We start from the raw sequence: 23,435 nt of genomic DNA on the forward strand, positions 1-23,435 counted from the left end.
AAAATAAAATGAAACAAACAAACAAAAACCACTAGTCATAATAAAATGTCCTTCTGTTGGAGTCCCTAACTTCATAGCACACTCCAGTAAGTGATGTGCTATGAGGATTCAGTATATAGTTGTATCTATGCCCATGATTTATTAGAGTGATCAGATACGAAGTAAAATCAGCAAAGAGAAAAGGTGCATGGGGTGAAGTCCAGAAGAAAGCAGGCATGAACTCCAAGAGTCCTTCTCCTGTGGAGTCATAGAAGACACACTTAATTCCTCCAGCAACAAGTTGCAACATGTGTGAAATGTTCCACGGAAGCTTACAGAGACTTGGTGTCCAAGATTTTTACTGGGGGGCTGATCATATCAGTACCATCTGCCTACCATGGACTGAAATCCCAGACTCCCAGGAGGAAAGCAGCTGTTCAGCAGAACCACACTGTTTGCACCAACAGTTCAGGCACAGTGAGCCACTAGTCTCAGTTCTGGGAATTGTGGGAACCCTCCCGAAATCCAAGCTCCCAGACGCCAGTCAAGAACTAAACTTACGAGCAGACCTTTAGGAAGAGCAGTTTCAGGCCTGCTATGGTGGTAACTTTTCTGCACAGCCCTGTTTTGCTATGTATTTACATTTCTAGTAAAGAAAACTTTAATATAAAACATTATCATCTGTGTGTAAAGCAATATATATTCCTCAGAAACTCAATTTCACTTAAAACAGCTGAATCAAGCTATATAAAGCTATAATTAATTATCACAAGAATAACAATTTTCCATAGTGGAATATAGGAATAATTTATCTAAATATATAAACCTTAAAGAAAGTAAATGAATAACAATTTAAAAAATAACATGAGAATAAAAAGAGTAAGTAAACTTATTAAACCATATAGAAAGTAGAAAAAATCATATTAATATTTAAAGCACAAATACAAAATTTCATGTATAAGAAAGACTTAACTTTTGTTAATTAATCACTTAAAGTCCTACTAAATAAAAATATATTTCATGAGTTCTTCCTCCCTCTTTCCTTCAAATGATCCAAAGATCTTTAAAAATAAAAAATAAAACTATGCTGCCATTATACATAAAAACAAAGTATTAGAAACTAAGCAATGTTTACTAGTGATAAGAAATAATTACAGTCAGTCCTCCTTATTTGTGAGTTCCACATCTCTGAATTCAATCCACCATGCACCAAAAATTTTCAAGAAAAAAAATGTTGCTTACATGTGACTATGTAGTTAGGCCTACAATGGATGCGTCTGTACTGAAAACATACAGACTTTTTTTCTTGCCATTATCACCTAAACAATACAGTGTAACAAACCTGAGTTTATATTATATTAGGTGTTATAAGTAACCTGGAGATAATTTAAAGTATATGAGAGGGCCCTGGCTGGTTTGGCTCACCCGTTAGAGTGTTAACCTGTGGTCCAGAGAGACCCGGGTTCAGTTTCCGCAAAGGGCACGTATCTCGGTTGCAGTTTGTCCCTGGCTCTAATTGGGTCATGCGGGAGGCAGCCACTCAATGTCTGTCTGTCTGTCTCTCTCTCTCTCTCTCTCTATCTCCCTTCCTCCATCTATCCCTCCCTCCCTCCCTCCCACTCTATCTGAGCAAAAAATGGGAAAATGTCCTCAGGTGAGGATCAAAAAATAAAGTATATGAGAGGATTATATAGGTTATATGCAAACACTATGCATTTGTATATGAGGAACTTGAACATCTGTGGACTTTTGTATCCGTGGAGGTCCTGGAACCAATCCCAGTGAATACAAAGGGATGATGGTATATTATATATAGGTACTTAATACCTCCCTTTACCCCTCCCCCAAAAAAGTCATACAAAAGAGTCAAATGGAAAGGCTTTAAGAAGAATAGCAAGAAGCCCTGGATTTAAACCCTCCCATTGCTTCTTATTAGCTATGTTTCTTAGCAAAGCAAAATAACAGGCTTTAGCTTCCTCTGCCCCATCCAAAATGTAAATAAAAAGATAATTTACTTTGCAGTCTTTCTTGCTTTATTAAGAAAAAGACTATGCATTGAACACTTGGGATAGATGTGGACATATGGTAGAAATCATTAAATAATAGATATTATCCTTGTCATTATTATGACAGTTAAAAGACTATCAGTTTAAAAACTGTCTAAAATAACCATTTGGATTTTTTTCCCCAGAAATGTATCAGAAACTTTATGAGACTGGTTAATTTCATTAGATATTAATGTAATTAGATACTGTCAGTCAAGATCCAATGAGTACCAAGAACACACAATAATTTGAACAGGGAAAGTGTACTATAAAGAATCACTAAATGTAATAAGAGAGTAACTAGAAAGAGAATTCTAAAGAATAGCCTAAGGCCAAGGGAGAGCACCACCAACAACAAACTTGATGGAGGGTCCTCTCCCTAAAGCTGGTATTCAGAGCTCACTGGAGAGGGTATGATTGCAACCCAGTGGAAGACAAAGAAGTTTACTGGACTGTCCAGGCAAAGCTGGGCCACAAACAAGCAAGAAACAACCCTGGAGGTGCAGGCAGCCAAGGTGAGCAGGCAGGAAAACAATGGAAATCAGGACTCCTGGAGCCAGCTCACTGGCAAAGGGGTTCAAGCCCTGGAGCCCACAGTGTTTGTGTCTGGAAGGCCACAGGAAGGTCCTGCTGAGTCAGGACCAGAGCTACTGGCTCATAGAGGGAGAGCGTGAACTGGGTGCCCAGCTGGAGCACAGCACCCCAGAATCTTACAGCAAGAAATAATCACACCAGAACTAGGAAAAGAAATCCCTTCCTCCTGCAGTGTTTCTCCAGCACCCTCTACTGGCACAATTTAATGTTGTGCTTGCTTGCAAAGAAGAAATGGGTAAAGCTTCACTAATGCAGATAGAGTAAGAAGGTAGATTTGAGACCAATAGGCAATAAACTGATTTACCAGCATAGGATATAATTAAAATACCCCATCTCTTCTAATTACTTAACAGACAGGTTAGAAATCACAATTTCATAAACCAATAATTTATTCTCTTCATGTAAACTGGTTCACCATTACAGAAAAATATGAAAATTCCTGCCCTGGCCAGTTTGGCTCAGCGGTTAGAGCGTTGGCCTGCGGTCTAAAGAGACCAGGGTTCGGTTCCCGCTTAGGGCGCGTACCTCGGTTGCAGTTTGTCCCCAGTCCTGGTTGGTTGTGCGGGTGGCAGCCACTTGATGTGTCCCTTTCCCATCGATGTTTCTCTCGCTCTCTTCCTCTCTCTCCCTCCCACTCTATCTGAGCAAAAAAATGGAAAAATGTCCTCGAGTGAGGATAAAAAAAAAAGAAAGAAAATTCCCCCCAAAATTAAAAATACATATACCACATGATCCAGCAAGTCCACTTCACACTACAGTTTGTCAAATATCTATATGAGAAATGTTTGAACCCTTGAATGCACAGCCAAATGGCTTCAATCATAACAAAAATTAATTATTTTTTTAAATTTTTGTAAATTCGCCCTGCCCGGTTTGGCTCAGCGGTTAGAGCATAGGACTGCGGTCTGGAGAGACCTGAGTTCAGTTCCCGCTAAGGGCACGTACCTCAGTTGCAGTTTGTCCCCGGCCCTGGTTGGATCATGTGGGTGGCGACCACTCGATGTGTCCCTTTCACGTTGATGTTTCTCTCTCTCTCTCCCTCCCACTCTATCTGAACAAAATATCGAAAAATGTCCTCAGGTGAGGATAAAAAACATATATATATATTGTAAATTCGCATTTGGAGTGGGTGATGGGAGTGCACTGGGGTTCAATATATGTATATTCTTCCTACTTTTGTGTATGCTGAAATTTTTACATAACAAAAAGTTGTTTTTAAAAATGATAAATCATACTTTGTTTTAAAGGAAAAGACAAGGAGTATATAATTTGAAGATTTTCTTTCACATCAATGTCTTTATGCTACAAATTAACTGTCAGCAACAGTGTTTACCATTCAGAGGTGTTAAGAATTATCTTGACAAGACTGCCACCTACTGGATTACCTTAAATTCCACCATTTAACATTATGTGATTTAAACATGTTCAGTACCACATATGACCAATAAAAGAATTTATTTTGCAAAAAAATCAAGTAAATCCAAGTTATGTACAAAATCTCCCACATCACAGGAAATTCTGCCTGTTAGGTTGAACAAAGTATTCTTTAAGGAAGACCATTAGTCTGAAGCAATCTCAGTCAATTTGAGAGTCAATGTTTACAGAGGTCATCGCACAGATGTGTGAAATAGGAATCAAAGAAACTTAACATGGATTTAGTATTTATTGCAGGATATAGGAACCCATAATTATCTGTGTTATCATCAGGATGAATTATACTAAAATAGCAATATAGCAAGTGGTTATATATGGAATGATTTTAACTACCCTAATATTACGCAAGTGGGTACTTGGAGCTTAGGTTAAATTTCTAATGATAGTAATATATTCTGATTCCAAAAGTGCTTTACCTCACCTTAGGCAGAAGTTCAGATAATGTGTTCTGAAACGTGCCTTAAATTATTCCAAAAGTAGCTGAAGTGATCATGAAGGCACTGAAAATATTATGATTGGGTATTCAGTGATTTCACCTTTATTCATCAAGGTTTCTACATTCAAGGAGATCAAACTGGGAGCTTCTCATTGAAAAAAGGAAGACCTGTACCTTATATATAAGCACAGTATAGGCCTCTAGAGTAGAGGCATAACAGACCTCTTAATCATAAAACTCCCAAGATTTTTAAGTAATTACTAAAAGTGAAAGTACTACACCTAATACTTCTTTGTCTGTGTGTTACTACAATCTTGACGAATGGAAAGCTGCCTTTTGTTATGCCAGAAAGAGCTGGGGGTCGGGGAGCACCCACTGGCAAATTCTATGACCATCTGTGCACTAAAATAAATAAGCACTGCCCGGCAGGTGTGGCTCAGTGGATTGAGCATCGCCCCATGGACTGAGAGGTTCTGGTTCGATTCCCAGTCAAGGCAATGCCCAGGTTGCAGGCTCGATCCCCAGTGAGGGGGAATGCAGGAGACAGCCGAACTATGTCTTTCTATCTCTCTCTCCCTTCCTTTCTCTCTAGAAAATCAATAAAAACATATTTTTAAAAAGAAGAAAAAGAAAAGCACTGTGGTGAATTATAAACAATTGCGGGGGGGAGGGGTGGATTCAGGTGTCTTTATCAATAATAAGTAGATAAATAAATGGAAGAGAAGGAAGAGGTCTGGCTTCCAGCAGAATGCCAAGGGCTAACTGGTAGTAAATGCAGAAAAAGCACAGGAGACAGAAAATTTTCCTTTTGCATCCATTATAGTAAAGGTTAGATCAGACAAGAATCATAAATGAATAAATAAAGGAGGGAATTTTTATGAGAAAGGATATTTTCATGGGTCTCCCCACAGACAGCTTACTAGCTGCAAGGGGGGGAGCAGAGGAATTACAGTGGAGAAATCACATCCTGACTAGGTATCAAAGCTAACATGACCAGTGGACAGGCGGGTATCAAGCACCTCCAGATGTGCTACACTGTGAAGGAAACACCACCTATGGGGCAATAAACAACCTGAATCTAATCACAAGGAAACGTCAGATTAACCCAAAGTGAATTTATAAGGATAAAACACCATAAGGTACAGAACTTACTCTTAAATTATTCAGAAAAACGTGTGTGCGTGTGTGTAGACAGGGAGAGAAAGATTGAGAGATAGAGACAAAGACAGAGAAAGAGAAACTGAGAGGTTGAGAGACTGAGAAAGTGGTGCAAACCAAATGGGAAATATGACCAACAGGTAATTCTAAGTAAAGACCATACAAGTGTTCTCTGTACAAGTTTTATTTTTTATCTCTTCTGTGAGTTTGAAATTACTTCAATAAACATTGCTATATCTACCAAAAAAAAAAAAATCCTTAAATCTCATCATTCTTTTAGAATTAAAATATTCAAAAGCAACAATACCTTTATCTTCAGCTATTTTTCATCAATTTTAAGACATCAATTTTAAGGCTTACAATTTTTTATATCACTAAGAAAGAGAAAAAACCATGACAACTATAATCATAAGTTGTCATCATGTGTTAAACACACCACAATTTCAGAAATGTTAAATATGAAAACGTGCCTCTTAAAAATGATAAAGTAGGTTTTTATTGTTTGTTTCCACAATCAATTGAAAACACGTGTGCATCTCTCTAGCAAGATGCTAGAGATAACTTTTCCTGTTATCCAAAGATGGGAATGAAGTGGAACTAAACACCTGACACTCTAAAGCAGCGGTTCTCAACCTGTGGGTCGCGACCACTTTGGAGGTCGAATGACACTTTCACAGGGGTCGCATAAGACATAACAGTAGGAAAATTACAGTTATGAAGTAGCAACAAAAACAATTTTATGGTTGGGGTCACCACAACATGAGGAACTGTATTAAAGGGTCGTGGCATTAGGAAGGTTGAGAACCACTGCTAAAGAAAGCTGCAGATAACTGGGGGCCAGACACCTTCTCCTAGATTCGACTGGGACAAAGGCTGCCATAACGCCATCAGCCAGAACCTCGAATGGCCCTGACCTTCATCCCAGTCTAAAGAATGAATGAAGGAGTGGTCATAATATAAAACAGCCTTGATAAACAGCCATTTCCTTCTCTGTGATAATTATCAATTTCTCCCACTCCTCCAAGGCAAGTGATTTTATTTCCAGTTTTTTGCCACGATAAACAATGCTGTAATACCGTCCTTTTAAATGTCCTTCGGTGGCATATTTTTATTTCCAACGGGATGTACACACAGTTTATTTACCCTTTTTGCCCATATCCCCACCAGCTCTACATGTTATTTTTGCCAACTGGATATTGTTACCTTATTATTGTTACCTTAATTACATGTCCCTGTCTATTCATGAATTGGGACATCTTTATATACATACGTTTGTTGGCCATGTGAGAGGAACTTTCCTACTCATACCCTTGCTTGTTTTTCTCCTTTTTTTCCTGCCATTTGTTACGAAATTTATATATACTATAAATATTAACCTTTCATCTGTCATATATATTACGGATATTTTTTCCAGAACTATCATTTGTTATTAACTTGTTTTATAGTATCTTCTATCCTACAAGTTTATTTTGTTTTTATATGGTCAAATATTTACATAAATATATAAATGCACCCACACATTTATATGTATGTGTTTGTGTGTATACGTTTGGCACATTTATATATTTAAAAGATATATATCTGTATTTAAAGCTTCTGAAATCCCAGTAACTACATGAACTGTTTAATAATCAAAAACGACTGGCCCTGCCTAGTTTGGCTCAGCGGTTAGAGTGTCGGCCTGCGGACCAAAGAGTCCCAGGTTCGATTCCGGCCAAGGGCACATACCTCAGTTGTGGTTCATTCCCAGCCCCGGTTGGGGTCATGCGGGTGGCAACCAATCAATGTGTCTCTCTCACATCGATGTTTCTCTATCTCTCTCACTCTCCCCCCTTCCACTCTGTCTGAAGATAAATGTAAAAATATCCTCAGGTGAAGATTAAAAAAAAAAAGACTGAAAAGTTAAGGTATCTCTTATATGTAAATAAAGAACAGCAAGAAAAAGGAATTAGACCAACCAAACAGGTTAAGAAGTTTTTACTGAAAAAATAGCCCTGGCTGGTTTGGCTCAGCGGTTAGAGCATTGGCCTGCAGTCCAGAGAGACCCAGGTTTGGTTCCCGCTAAGGGCACGTACCTTGGTTGCAGTTTGTCCCTGGCCCTGGTCAGTCATGCGGTGGCAGCCACTCGATGTGTTCCTTTCACATCGATGTTCCTCTCTCTCTCTCTGTTCCTCTCTCTCCCTCCCACGCTACCTGAACAAAAAATGGAAAAATGTCCTCGGGTGAGGATAAAAAAAACCACAAGAAAAAATAAAGCCATTTCATGGTTATTGCCCACCACCAATGAACCAGTTACATCTAACCTATTTAAGTGCGGAAAGCATTATGATTCTCATCCTCATTAAATGAAGAAACTGAAGTATGGTGAAAAGCCACAGCGACTAATACAGCTGAGATTCAATAGTATGTTTCTTAAAACACAATAACAATGTGAATACAAGTTTTGGGTAGCATTTAGGAGCAAGCTGCTTACCTTTCAATAGCTAATTCTTTGTTAGAAAGTTGCTGCACTGTAATCACAACCTTCTTCTCTATTCCTTGTTTTAATTTGAAATAAAATTTATCTCTATCCTTAGGCACAGGACTGAAATGTGCAAAAAGAACAGGAATTATCAATACAATAATAAAATAAAATAAGGTAATCTATTCCAATGTTAGAATGAGACAACAAAGTATTTAAGCAACAACACTCTTATTCTTAAAATATACTCAGCTCTCATCCTACCACACAGTAACAAACTACAACTTTACAGTCAACAAAACCTAACCAAGGCTGAAAACAAAATTTTTTAAATGACATCATTTCAAATTTTAGTTTTTAAATTTAACAAGTTTAGGAATATGATTTATTTATTCTTATAGATGGTCCTCCCTCTAGTTTAGTTAAAAGTGTAGTTACGAGTTCTTTTAACATAGTGAAGCCCAAGGCAAAAGAAAATGAGAAGAGTTCACTTTTTGAACATCTATAATTTGAGATGACTGTGACATATCCAGGAAAACATACATAAAAAATGGACAAAGAGATATAGATTTTGGTAGTCCAGCCTAGGCCAGACTGACTATTCTAAAGAATTATCATTAAAACAACAAATGTCTAAAATATAGGTTATATTATTTGACAAAGAAAAATAAGCTGAGCAACTTATCTGACCTAAGACTCAATTTCTGTATCTGTAAGAAACATATAAAAGACCTACCTGACCATTACTGTTAGAATTAAAACATCTTTAAGGTCCATACATGATCATTAGAGTGTAACTGTGTCTTATTATCTACCTATTTTTGAACTGGAGAAAACATTCTAAATATACAATAGAAGAAATAGGTTAAGTAAATGATGGTCAAACTACACAATATATTTATTAGTAACCATTAAAAATTATTTTAACTAAGCCCTGGCCGGTTTGGCTCAGCAGTTAAGAGCGTCGACCCATGGACCAGAGAGTCCGGGGTTTGGTTCCCGCTAAGGGCACATTCCTCAGTTGCAGTTTGTCCCCAGCCCCGGCTGGGGTCATGTGAGTGACAACCACTGGATGTGTCTCTCTCACATTGATGTTGCTCTCTATCACTTCCTTCTTCTCTCCCTCCCACTCTATCTGAAGATAAATGTCAAAAGAAAAAAGAAAAAAGTGTCCTCGGGTGAGGATAAAATAAAAAAGAGAGTAAAAAAATGATTTTGAATAAGAACATTTTAATAGAAAAATTCTTATATCATAAAGTTAAAAGAAAAATTTGTGTGTGTGTGTGTGTGTATATGAATATATAGTATAAAAATAACCCCTAAAAATAAATAGAGGAAATAAATAAAATATTAAAAGTGATTGTTTTGGCTGTTTTTTATTCTACTTTATTATTTTACTAAGTTTTCCATAATAAATATCAGTATTTTTAAATATTAAAAAAATCACATACAATATCTGAAAAGCATGAGAAAATTGAAACATTCATTCACCAAATATTTCTTTAGCATTTTAAGTCTTTTTTTTTTTTTTTTTATCCTCACCCGAGGACATTTTTCCATTTTTTGTACAGATAGAGTGGGAGGGAGGGAGAGGAAGAGAGAGAGAGAGAGAGAGAGAAACATCGACATGAAAGGGACACATCGAGTGGCTGCCACCCGCACGACCAACCAGGGCTGGGGACAAACTGCAACCGAGGTACATGCCCTTAGCGGGAACCGAACCCGGGTCTCTCTGGACCGCAGGCCGACACTCTAACCGCTGAGCCAAACCGGCCAGGGTGCATTTTAAGTCTTTATACAAACATTGTAAAGTTTCTAGAATCTTTGTATTAGCCAATATCATATTTCAGGCACAAAACCAATTTTCATTCTATCCAAATAACCTCACCTAAAGTTTCCTTTTCCATCATCTTCTTTTACCTCCAAGGAGACACCGAAGGTAAACACATCACTGTCGGGGGTAGGAATAACTGAGTCTTTAACATCAGACACTTGTCTAGACGAACGTTTGAATGCTGTACAGAAACTATACAAAATTCTGCTTACCTAAAAGAAAATGGGAGTACCATTAGGCAAAGGCTTTAACTGCATTTTGATACCCTGCTGTCCTAATTCTTGATTCTATAACTTTCTTTGATCACATTTTTCTTTAGCAGATAGATACAGTCTAAGTGTATGTATGGTTTGTAATATATTATTTATAATACATACACAATGTTATATAGTTTGTAATATATAGTGTACATAAAGTCTATGTACACTATATATATGTATGTTACTTCTTTCAATCTGGCATTTAAACAGTAATAAAAATATTTAAGTTCACAAAAGAACTCTACTTATTTTATAGATGTTTTTAGACCTCAAAATACACTACATCGCAATGAATGAACCCAAAGATAATTACCAGAATGATGCCCCCGTTTAAACCTTCCCAAACAATAAACACAAACAAGGTTTAAGCCCAAGTCATCAATTTCTCTTCTCTTCCCTCAGTTTCAGAGGAATAGACATTGATTGAGGCATTGAATGAAGCAAACACTGGTTTTAACAATAAGCAAACACAATAACATGGTTTAAAAAGCTTTCAGTGTTGTTAGCAACAAGGTTGTGATATAACGCATTGCAGGATTCCAGAATGAATGCCGAAATAATCTTATCTAGTTTACTAGTATTAAGCCATCCTGCTGATATAGATATATAAATCTTACACTCTTCCCCTAAAGTGGAGAAGTACTCTAAATCCCACACTCTTCCAGAAGTTATTATTTTCCTGTTCCAAAAGAAGCATCATACCATCTCACACCTGTGTAAGCCTGACACACGAAAGACCTTCCAAATCTCTTGCACCTCTTATGGGTTAAATAAAGAAAACAAGATGAAATAAGAAATAAGATTTTACAAAGGCCCTATTTTCAAAAACTCGCATTGGGAGGAACAATAAAAGAGGCTTCTCTGAATGTTAATAAATCCTTCACTTTAGATAGAGTACATTCAGATTACTCATGGAATTATATTTGTCTGGGACAATAATACTTTGTAATTTGCTTGAAACAAAAGCACTTCATCAATAGTAGAACTTCTTAAAGTATGAGGTCTTTCCCCATTCTTCTATTTTTTTTGTTATATTTATATATTCAATCTTTTCTCATACATTCAATCTCACATTCAAAAACAAGTGATCTTTAAACCTCCCATAGACATACTTACACATATTAATCAATGACTACCTTAAACTGCCTTGCCAATGCCAAATTAATAGTTTCTTAAATTAACTGACTCATACACTTTTAAGTGTATAAGAATGTTGCCTGCCAGTCTATTAAAGTTCAACTTCAGCAGTAGCGTCATATTTGTATCACATTGCACATAAAAATGTTTAAATATTTTAATGTGTTATCAGATTTTAATTTTATATTAATGAGTAAAACAGTAAAAGCAGCAAAGGATTAGCATTAATAAAAACTGTAGGCCTCAAATCATATACAATTAAAACAATGATAAATTTACGCATTCAACAAAAATATTTTGAACATGTTCTGTGCACTAAGTATTATACAGCAGTGAACATGGAACATATATTCCAGCACATGTAAGCTGAACGTGCTTGAGGTAGATGAGCACTCATTAAGTAAGCCAAAAACAAAAATGTTTAGTCTCAGGTGGATACTTATTTGACTTAGCTCACTAATTCAAGTGTTATAGAGGAAACCAGAACCAAAGAACATGCTGGGAATAAGTCACTGAAGATTATACCTACAAAGTGCAGTATAAATAAGGGCTTTAAACTATTCTTGGTTCTTAGAGAACTTTCCACCTCCTAACTCCAAATAAAATTTGAAGTCTATCAGTTCCTTGTTACACATTCAACTTCAGTATATTTTTAAGAAAACATTATATGTGAAAACAGGGAAATATCTGTACATATTTGTAGAGTCAAACCCCAACTATATTTCTTTTTTTCTCCTCTTTCATATCTTATATTTCCCTTTCTTAGCGTCAAAGCTATCTGCAAGCCTACCACACCAAAAAATGTCAAAGAACTCGGCAAATCCTAAAGTAGATAGCAAGGCTCAGGAATTTCTCTTTTAAAAGGTTAAATATATAGGGCTGAGCCAAAGTAGTAGAGAATGATGGGGGGAATCAAACTACACCTTTCTCTCTTTTTGGAGGAAGGACATAACAGTACATTAACAGCAATCAAACTGCATTCAGTCCTCACCTTGTCTTACAAGTTGCTATTTCCAACAAATGGTGAAAATTATTTGTGAAGTGGGTGAATAAATAGGCTGGAATGATATCCACAGATTGGTAAAGTAGAGTAGCTTCAGAAACAACAATGACTAGTAACTACAGTTACTGGAACAAACTAGGTAACCAATATCACGACAAGAAAGTTAAAAACACATGTGATGGCAAACATTTGTATATATGCCAACTATCGCGCGTGCGCACACACACACACAGAATAATGTACTAGAATAGGCCTTTTCTTTCCAGAAGGCAAGGTTTATTCACAATACAGTACAATTTTTCCCCAGAAGGCAGTACCTACAAAAAGCACTAATTAAACACAAAACTATGTTGGGATTATTGGTGGAGAGGAGGAAAAATCTAAACTCTGGTGAAATATTGAGTAACTTTTATTTATTTTTTTTATTTCAATATTTTCCAAATTCTCAAATGTGTATTATATGTTAACAGTCAAAAAAAGTGCTATTTTAGACCTGGCCAGGTAGCTCAGTTGGTTGGAGCGTGTCCCATACACTGAAAGGTTGCAAGTTCAATTCCCAGTCAGGACACATACCTAGGTTGAGGGTTCAATCTCCAGTCAGGGAGCATACAGAAGGCAATTAATCAATGTTTCTCTCTCACAATGATGTTTCTCTCTCTCTCTCTCCCCCCATCCTTACTCTCTCTCTAAAAAATATCAATAAAACATATCCTCAGCTCTAGCCAGTTTGGCTCAGTGGTTAGAGTGTCAGCCTACAAATTGAAGGGTCTCAGGTTCAACTCCCAGTCAATGGCACATACCTGGGTGGCAGGTTGGATCCTCAGCCCCAGTCAAGGTCATGTGGGAGGCAACCAGTCAGTGTCTCTCTCTCCCCACCCCCACTTCCACTCTATCTAAAAATCAGTGGAGCCCTGGCCGGATTGTCTCAGCTGTTAGAATGTCAGCTTGCGGACCAGAGTCCTGGGTTCAGTTCCCACTAAAGGGCATGTACCTCGGTTGCAGTTTGTCCCCAGCCCAGTTGGGGTCGTGTGGGTGGCAGCCACTTGATGTGTCTCTCTCACGTTGATGTTTCTCACTCTCTCTCTTCCCCCATCTCCCCTACCCCTCTATCTGAAAATAAATGCAAAAATAAAAATAAATTTAAAAATCGGTGAAAAAATATCCTCAGGTGAAGATTAATAAAAAATATACCCTCAGATGAGGATTAAAAAAAATACATGCCCTGGCCAGTTTGACTCAGCGGTTGGAGCGTTGGCCCACGGACCGGAGAGTCCCGGTTCAGGTGATACTAGATTTATCAAAGGGAATCACTTGGTAAATTACATAAATGTCTAATATCTACACTTTATATCTGAAACTAAAATAATATTAAATTTAAACTATAACTGGAAAAAATAATTAATTAATTAAATAATTAAAATATCATATGTCAAGGAAATATTCACCCAAAAAATAAAGGTAGAAAAATCATTCTATAAAAGACAACTGGAAAGATATGTTTAAAATTTTTTAATATCTTGATCAAATATATTATTCACTGAAAGGGGTTAAAATAAGAGGCATATCACAGAAAAAAATTCTTTTAAAAATTATAAAAATCTATTTTAAAAAAACACTAACAACATAACTTCTGAATTAATTTCCAACGTTAAGGTATTTTGTTAAAATAACATCAGTATTTTCCCATGTGAGAAATAAGGTTTTCTTTTATATAGTGGCATATCAGCAACCCCGGAAAAACCAATGTATTAAGAATTAAGATCTTCCCAATGATACCCTTAATATTTCTATGAAATACCTCTGAATGCCTAATACCAGATGATAACACCATGCTTCTAAAATATAACACTGAGAATTGCTAATGAATGATAAGTATGTCAAAACATACAAACAATACAAACATCAAAATCTGTTTTAAAGAAAATGATTACACCGACTAGTAGAAATATAAATTCTTAAAGAGTCAACTAAATCTTTTAAAGTATCTTTAAGTACAGTTTTGTATAATATATCCATAAAAACGCAACAAGAATAGGTGCCTTCTTGGCTTTTATCTCTGTGTTTTCTGATATTTTGCTTTTTCTGCAGAAGCCTAGCCCGTCATTCTTCTGTACAAAGATCACTGGTGTCAGGATTCTTCGGGCTGGAGTCCCAACTCTTTCACCATAGATCACTGAGCTTCACTCCAGCAGAGTCCTGCAGAAGAACATCCAGGGTATCCAGTCAAATGTGTCCTAACTCTTCTTTGGAGCTAGAATTCCCTAATCCTTGTGCCAAAAGCCATTATACTCTCCAGCTTGCCCTCTGCCAACACTGGTGCCTGGTGCCTGTGGGACTCCATGGTGAAATAAGAGCATGACAGTGACAGATGGTAGTGGTAGCCATGCTGCTTATCCTACTTGGAAAGTCATCTTCTTGCCTTTAAGAAATTTCTTCATATCTCATCCAGGGACTCTGAAAACAACGGAAAACAAATGAATTCTCAACACTGCTACATAATACCTATTTAAGCAATAACAATGTCTGTCACCTAATCCTGAGCAATCTTTGCCAATTGTTTGTGCCCATCAAAAGAGACCCAAATACTAAAGACTAAAGTCGTCCCTTTACCACAGTACAAGAAACATCTAGTTAACTAAAGAAAAAGACAACTGGTAGATGCAAGAAAAAGACTTCAGATTAATTGGAAGGTAATTATTTTTTGAGGAGAGGGAAAAATGTTGGACATCTTCTATAAAAGGCATGGGTAGCCCTGGCCGGTTTGGCTCAGCAGTTGGAGCCTCGGCCTGTGGACCAGCGAGTCCCGGGTTCGGGTCCCGCTAGGGGCACATACCAAAAAAAAGGGGGGGGGGGGCACAGGTAAAACCCAAAAGCAAGTGGGATGCAAGCTCTATGATCAATCAATCCCTTTCAAAAGCACAACTGAAAGACAAAAATCCGTATTTGCCTGTTACATCATTTAAGCAATAGAAAAGTTACTGAAAATTGCATGAGGCTTCAGAGTCAGAGACCTCTATTGGGAACCCAGCTCCATCCTCTATATTCTTAGCCTTCAGATAAACAAAGGATAACCACACAATGTATCAGCCATAACAGAGCACTTCTGAGAATAAAATGGAGCGTCATTATTAACACACCTGGACAACAGGCATAAACTAGGACTGCTCCATGCAAGAAGGAGCATAAGATCAGTAGTTTAAATACATACTATCTCTGTCATGGAGATGTGATGAGTATCAAGTAAGTGCTCAGCATAGTGCTGGGCATATATTAATACTAGCTTATTTTCATTTAGAAATGATATCCTGCAATCAAGTCTACACTTTCCCACTATTAAAGCTCTCAAAAATGCTATGGCCGAGTGGCTCAGTTGGTTGGAGCACCATCCTATGCACCAAAAGGTTGTGGGTTCAATTCCTAGTCAGGGCACATACCTAGGTTGCAGGTTCAATCCCTGGTAGGGGTATTTATCGGAGGCAACCTATAGATGTTTCCCTCTAACATCAATGTCTCTGTCTCTCTGTCAAGTCAATAAACATGTCCCCAGGTGAGGATAATAAAAAATAAAAATGAATTTTAAATTTTAAAGCAATCTCAAAAATGACAAAGATTTCCCCACCCATAAACAAGCAAATGCAATAATCCAAAGAGCGTTTCATACCGTCCCAGTTAAGAAGAGTGCTTGCAGCCAGGTCCCTCTCAACTTCCTCTGCCGCAGTGTTTCTGCCTCTCCGAGCAGCAGGTTCTGCAACTCTTCAACGTTCACTTCCTTGCTGTTGAGTGTCAATTTTCCAGAAACCACACAGGTATGTTAAATGATGGCTGCCAACATGAAATGCCAGCACTCTACCATCAATCAGAGTGTGTGTGTGTGTGTGTGTGTGTGCATAAATGTTGGATAAAATAGATTCAGAACTACTTCTCACACCAGTGTGGGTTCTGACAGAGAACACTATGGCTACAATCTAAATTATGTATGTCTGAGTATGTTCATTTTGGTCTTCAGGGGATAAGGACTGATAGACCCCTCATGCATAGTATCAAACACACAGAAACCTACATTTCTATGAGCTCCAATGTTGTGGCTAGAAATAAGCTCTCAGAATTCCTGTTAATACAACGGTTTGTTTATGTTTCATGGTCAAGAGCAAAGAGGATAACTGAAGCTTTCAGCATTTTCTGCTGATAATTTATATTCCCCAAAGCACACACACTGGAGACCCTGCTCATCAAAACCCGATGATTAAAGCCTAAATACTAAAGTTCCAAAAGTGCGATTTCTTTTTAATTTGAGGAGAATTCAACAGGTTAGAAAAGAAGGAAATTTTCCCATGTACTTAACAGCCATTTGATTCTGAACTATTTCTCCAGTCTTAGAAGAAACCATCACTTAAGAATGGCTAAAAGGAACTTCCTGGCCCCATCAAAGGCCTTCAAGTTGGCACCCTACGGAGCATGAGCATTTGTATGTTTAATTAAGCCAGTTCTCTAAAGCAAACGCTAGCCTCTAAGTGAATGGACATAACAAATAATCACCAGTGAAACCACAGAGCTCTATGAAACCACCTTAGTACAATATCCAAGTACAAGCAATACGCAACCATCAAGTCCGGCAGAGGAAAAGGTATTGTTAGAGGCACTTTTTGAAATGGCATGGACCAATCCACTTGGGCAAAATAAAAAAAAAGGTGCTAAAATATTCCCCCTTTCTAAGCCTGAGCAATAACTACCATGGCGGGAAGGAGGACAGCTCGTCAAGTGGCCTTTTCCTGTTACATCTGTTAGGCTGAGAGTGCCCCACTTACAACACCATTTTCATGCACAGTTATAAGATCCAGCTTTCCATATTCAAGTTCTATGCCATTACAAACATGAACTTTCTCTTTAGAAATATACTCCAAATTTCTTTAAGATGGTATATAGTCACAGATTCAAGTTTATATGACAGTGAGATTAAGGTTCAAAAATATTACCTTAATTCATCTCTATAGCAAATTGCCACAATATACATTGTACTTACTGCCTCTTTAATTTCACAGGTGAAAACGTGTATCTGAAATTCTTCTGAACCATGGGAACTCTCTGTAAATGCAAAGCAATTGCTCTCTGTTGTCCCATCATGTCCACGTGCACAGAATAGCACCTTATAAATTGGAAAAGATGCTATCTCCACATTGCTGGACTGGTCTATGATTCTGCAGAACAGTAATAGAAAATGAAATAAAATATTAACTGTCTAAGAACAAAGGTAAATAGCTTTACTATGCTAAAATATATAAACATAATTATCTTAAAATCACATAATAAACTGGTACTAATAATGCAAGAAAACAAGTTATCTGCATATTCTTGCTATAGGTATATATTCTTGCTATATGTGTATAAGCATACACACACACATACACACACACACACACACAAATTCTTCACCTTTTGACAATTCATTTTTTTTATCCTCACTCAAGGACATTTTTCCTTTTTTTTTTTCAGATAGAGTGGGAGGGAGGGAGAGGAAGAAAGAGAGAGAGAAATATGGACGTGAAAGGGACACATCGAGTTGCTGCCTCCTGCACGCACGACCCAACCAGGGCCGGGGACATACTGCAACCGAGATACATGCCCTTAGCAGGAACCAAACCTGGGTCTCTCTGGATCACAGGCTGACGATCTAACCGCTGAGCCAAACCGGCCAAGGCAACAATTACTTCATTTTTATGTTTCCTATTATCCAATTCCCTTACTCCCATAGCCAAGTATACACCGTCTGGTAAAATCTATGCATTCATCCCTAAAGACTAGTCTTGTTCTGTTACAGCAAAAGGAAAAGGGATGCCAGTACAGAACAGCCCAGACCATCCATGGAGAGTTCATTTCTATTGAGAGCAGCACCTGTAAGTTTATCCAAGCCCAGGTGACTGTTCAACTGAGACCTCTTTTACCCCAAGAAATGTCAGAGTGGTTCCAAAGATCAAATTACCAACAGAATTTAAGAAATAAAAGGAGTCTGTGGGATTTAAGAACAAATAATTCTCACCCTGGCTGGTTTGGCTCAGCGGTTAGAGCTCCAACCTGAGGACCAAAGTGTCACGGGTTCAATTCTGGTCAAGGGCACATACCTGTGTTGCAGTTCGCCCCCGGGCCTGGTTGGGGTCATGCAGGAGGCAACCCCGCATGTGTCGATGTATCCCTTTCATGTCAATGTTTTTCTCTCTCTCTCCCTCCCTGCCACTCTATCTAAAGATAAGTACCCTTGGGTGAGAATTGAAAAAAGTAAAAAAAAAAAAAAAAAAAGAAGAACAAATAATTCTCTGACTTTTCCTATACAAATTCTGAGCCCTAGCTTGATCTAAAAACTCAAGACCACTGCAGGGTCTCAAACTGTGAAACTGAGGGGTACCTACTAAAAACAGAGTCTTTGTCAAGGTGTGCCTGGCACTTTGAAACTAAACAGATAACATTAAAAGATGTTTTGACATTTTAAGAGCTATCATACCAATAATATATCTACAAAATCCTTTCCTGAAAAATTCAAAGCATTTTTACCAAAACCTTGTAATTAATATCGTTGTTTTTTGGTACTTAGAACTTAGCTTACGTTTTCTCATATTCTAAACTTTAGAGAATGAGGCAAATCAGAAAGAGTTTGAAAAAGATTAAATCAGCCTTCAGGAAATATTACTGGTTCAGGATACATTCAACCTAATTTCCTAGACCTGGTACATTTACTTGTTCATTCAGCAAATATTTACTGAAAGTCTGGACCACATACTACACTAGACACGGGAGTTACAGCAGGGAAAAACAGAAATAACCTGTTCCCAGAGAGCTTATGTCTAGTGAGGAAGGTAGACAATAAACAAATAAGCAAATAAGTAATATATAATATAATGTCAAGTCAAGGAAAAGTGAAGGAAAAAATGATCTAATGAGGGGAAAGAATATAATCACAAGTGTAAATGAAGGCCACTGGAGAGCTGAATGTAGGAGAATAACATCTGATTTACATGTAAAGAAAGTGAAGGTTCAGATGACATTAAACATTATTCCTAATTAAGCATAAGAAAAATGCCGTTTTTCTTCTTTCCAGTCTGAGGAAAAGAGCTTAAAATCAAGGGCTCACTTGTTGTTTTAACCAGTTACCTGAGAAGGTGAAGTCAGGTTTTTAGGTTCCTTCAGAATAGAAAAACAGAAGTTACAGGTATTTTACAGTTATATTTCCATTTATAATATTCTAAGCATAATTTTGTAAATGTCCCTTGCAAATAAGGAACACAGTCTAAGCCTAAACATGTTTACTTTGCATGTCCACAGAGTAAAAGTGAATTAACAATAAGTCCTAGGCCTGATTTATGATATATCATCACCACCACCCAAAATCTGCAATATGTCTAAGGGGTAAAAAGGGTTAGAGCTCACCTCACAGAACCTTCTGGAATATTTGGCACATACAGAGTAACAGGAAAGGGGTACTGACTGGAAGATTTCATAGTTGCCATTGCGCGTAAAGCCTCCACTTCATTACGTGGGGAAGAAACCTTCATACATCCTAAGTAGGTCAGTTTGTTAAATAAAACACTATCTTCTTCGGGTAATCCACTTGGAGAAGACGGTCTGGGTGTAGAAATTTCTGAAGAAAAAAAAAAAGGAAACACTCAAAAGTGAATGCGAAATTTCACATTTTGCTACTGCCCAAAAACAAATGAAAAATTGCAAACAAAATTCAGGTCTCTCTGTGTTTTCATTTCTTCTAATGTTTATCCTCCACCTTAATTTAGAATTCTAGAATTGGCCATTTTAAACTTCTAAATCTCTCAAAATATTCTTACCTAAAACTTCTTTAGAGGAAAAGGAAAAAATGCTAAGTTTTATATTTAAAAAAATAAAAACATAGTCAAATAATATAAAACAATAAGGAGAAAAACCTACACTAACTATGTGAATTAGGATAAAAATAATGAGGATCAAATAAAACTATAATCTGTTAAAAGTTTCTCTTGGCTGTAAAGATCCTGCATAGCACCAAATTCAATGAGCAGCCTATTTTCCTAAGCAAAAGTAAACAATGTTAAGATGTTATATCTCATACCAGTAACAACAAAAGTCAAGTTGCTTGCTTTGCTCCTGCCTAGCTTGCTGCTTCTATGAACTATGTAAGTACTCCAACAGAAATGTTTTTCTCCAAGTAACTGTTATTTTGATGAATGATCTTATGACTACTTCCCCCAATCTCACCTTCCCACCCTTAATGAGTTTCTTTAAACAACAACAACAACAAAATGTTCACTTTAATTCTAAGCACAGCAAGTAGCAAAGGCCCAATTGTGTCTGCATATATCAGGTAGTAGAAAACTCTCCCTTTGCCATTCTCCCATCCCCACCTACAATCCACATTCAGCTAGTCTCCAACTCTTCCCATTACCCATAACCATGCCACACAAAATTAGACTAAAAGCAAAGATAATGAAAAAACATCCTGAAAGTAATCCAAGAAAGCATGTTACAAACAGAAGAACAATGAGTGATTCAAAGTACTGCGGATTTCTCATCAGAAACAATGAAGACAAGAAGACAGTAGAACAACATCTTTAAAGTACTCAAAGAAAATAACTATCTAGATCAGTGATTCTCAACCTCCCTAATGCCATGACCCTTTAATACAGTTCCTCATGTTGTGGTGACCCCCAACCATAAAATTCTTTTTGTTGCTACTTTATAACTGTAATTTTCCTACTGTTATGAAACACCATCAGAAATATGTGTTTTTCTTTTTTTTTTTTTTAACATTTTTAACATTTTATTTATTTATTTATTTATTTATTTTTATGAATTTTTATTTATTTTTTTGTTACAGATATTTTACCTTTTTACCCCATTGGCACCCCCCACCCCACCCCCCCTCCACCCTGTCCCCGGCTTAGTTGTCCGTGTCCACTGGTCATGCATACATGCATATAAGTTCTGTGGTTTATCTCTTCCCACCCCCCCACCCCCCATCCCCTCTTCTGAGGGATGTCAGTCTGTGCCCTACTTCCATGTGTCTGGGTCTACTGTATTCCTCAGACTGTTATGTTCATTATATTCCGTATACAGTAGAACCACCTTTTCCTTTCTGACTTGGCTTTTCCTACAGTGAAAACCACAGAAATATTCTCCCATGTGTTCTTCTTATAGATTTATTTTTCACATTTAAGTATTTGATTCACTAGAAATAAATTTTGTGTATAGTGCAAGTTAGGGCTATCATGGCCCTACTGTGTAGCACTCTGGTCTATGTCTATACCTCCCTACACCAACATTCAGAAATGGACTGTGACTGCCCTAAGCCAATCAGGATAATCTCATCTCCCTGTCAGTGACTTAATGAGGCGACTGAATATAACGAAGGCTTACACCTATCAGTTCATGTATTTCTCCTGACCACTAGAAAATGGTTCATTTGATCTAATTAGAGTAAAACTCACAACTTTTGTTCAATGGGTGAAAGAACAGAGTATTTCTCTCTGCCACCAGGCATGAAAAAATCACGTGGCCTTACTTTTTGATTTCTACTACTAACTACTTTTTGTCCATAAAGGAAGCCAGTTAAGGAAAGAGATAACATGGAAAAGATCAAAACTGAATAGTTTAATCCTCACCTGAGGAAACGTTGTTTTTATTATTTTATTATTATTATTATTATTGATTCTTAAGGAAAGAGAGAGCGAAACACTGACCAATTGCCTCCTACACCTGCCCTAGCCGGGGATCAAACTCGCTACCTAGGAATGTGTCCTGACCAGGAATTGAACCTGCAACCTTTTGGTATACAGGACGATGCTCCAACCAACTGAGCCACCCAGCCAGGGCCAGAACTGAATAGTTTACAAAGAAACACCACCAGATTCCAGATCAAACCATACCTCTCGTGTTTAAACCAAATGAAGCAGGGGTTGCATTTGGTTTGGTTTGGTTTTTCTTGTACCCAAAACCATTCAGATTTATAAACTGGTATTACAAATCATACTCACTTCTGACTGATTGATTATTTAATACACTGATGGAGTTCATAATGATATTTTACTCAGAATTTTCACAAATTATAATGTAAAATAACTGTAGTCAAACTGAGTAAAAAGGCACATCACATAAAAGACTGCATCCAACCCTGGCCGGTTTGGCTCAGCGGTACGGTGTTGGCCTGCGGACCAAAGAGTCGCAGGTTTGATTCTGGTCAAGGGCACATGCCTCAGTTGCAGTTTATCCCCAGCCCTGGTCGGGGTCATGCAGGAGGCAGCCAATCAATGTGTCTCTCTCACGTCGATGTGTCTCTCCACATCGATGATTCTCTCGTTCTCCTTTTCTCTCCCTCCCACTCTATCTGAAGATAAATAAAAAAAAATATCCTCAGTTGAGGATTTTAAAAAGAGACTGTATCCAAAACACTTCTCTGAGACCCAAAAATTTATTCGTTTGTTCAGTAAGTATTTATTGAGAGCCTACTGTGTGCCGAGTACTAGGGGTCAAATGAAGACCTAGACATAGTCCCTGTTCTCAAAGAACACTGAGACTGATTTCACAGGTAGAGAGACTACCGCAGCTGTAAGAACCACAGTGGGAGCTCTCAACCAGCACTGAAAAACTGGTGGCTCTGATCTTAAAAAGAAAACTAACAGGATTTTAAATATTTCATTATCAATTTATCTTATTTCTCTTATGGTTTCTATGAGTTCAATACAGTACCAGTATTTGACGGATCCAAAATTAACTGAAGAGATGGCGTATTTGTTTGGCTGGCTGAAACATCTCCAAGTAAATGGTCTGAAATCTCACTGGAACTTTGAAGGCTGCTTTGCCCTTTCTCAGAATCTCTCAAAATCTCTTCCATGGCTTTTTCCAGTTGTTCATCACCATTAGAAACTATCTATAGACAAAGCAAGACAATTCTGTTTCAATCATATTAAGGTTCTGGGGCTGAAGAAAAATATTTCATTTCTAGAAAAAACTAAAATAATCCATATATTTAAACTTAAATATAGTTACTAAATATCAAGAAGTTATACAGTTGTACCTAATTACACCAGATATAATACAAAATACCAAATTACAAAAATAGCT

The 23,435-nt window shown here is 37.3% G+C and overlaps 1 protein-coding gene across 20 annotated transcripts in view; it reads right to left on the reverse strand.

The window, feature by feature from the left end:
- The window catches only part of RABGAP1L (RAB GTPase activating protein 1 like), a 460,914-nt gene that overhangs the window by 386,988 nt on the left and 50,491 nt on the right, over positions 1-23,435 (reverse strand). For 16 of the 20 annotated variants that reach the window (XR_004961000.1, XR_004961001.1, XR_004961003.1 and 13 more), the window contains exons 3-7: positions 23,061-23,241; positions 19,758-19,968; positions 17,362-17,536; positions 9,996-10,153; positions 8,120-8,230 (exon numbers count right to left, since the gene is read on the reverse strand). Coding sequence is in view for 13 of the 20 variants with exons in the window: in XM_036273775.1 (XP_036129668.1) it covers positions 8,120-8,230; positions 9,996-10,153; positions 17,362-17,536; positions 19,758-19,968; positions 23,061-23,241 (836 nt within the window). In the remaining 7 variants the exon portion in view is untranslated. Of the gene's footprint in view, positions 1-8,119; positions 8,231-9,995; positions 10,154-17,361; positions 17,537-19,757; positions 19,969-23,060; positions 23,242-23,435 lie in introns of those variants that run through there. The other 4 variants (XM_036273788.1, XM_036273794.1, XM_036273790.1 and 1 more) reach the window with 4 other exon arrangements.

This window comes from Molossus molossus, unplaced genomic scaffold (assembly GCF_014108415.1).
Source record: "Molossus molossus isolate mMolMol1 unplaced genomic scaffold, mMolMol1.p scaffold_m16_p_20, whole genome shotgun sequence".
In the NCBI taxonomy this organism is placed as follows: domain Eukaryota; kingdom Metazoa; phylum Chordata; class Mammalia; order Chiroptera; family Molossidae; genus Molossus; species Molossus molossus.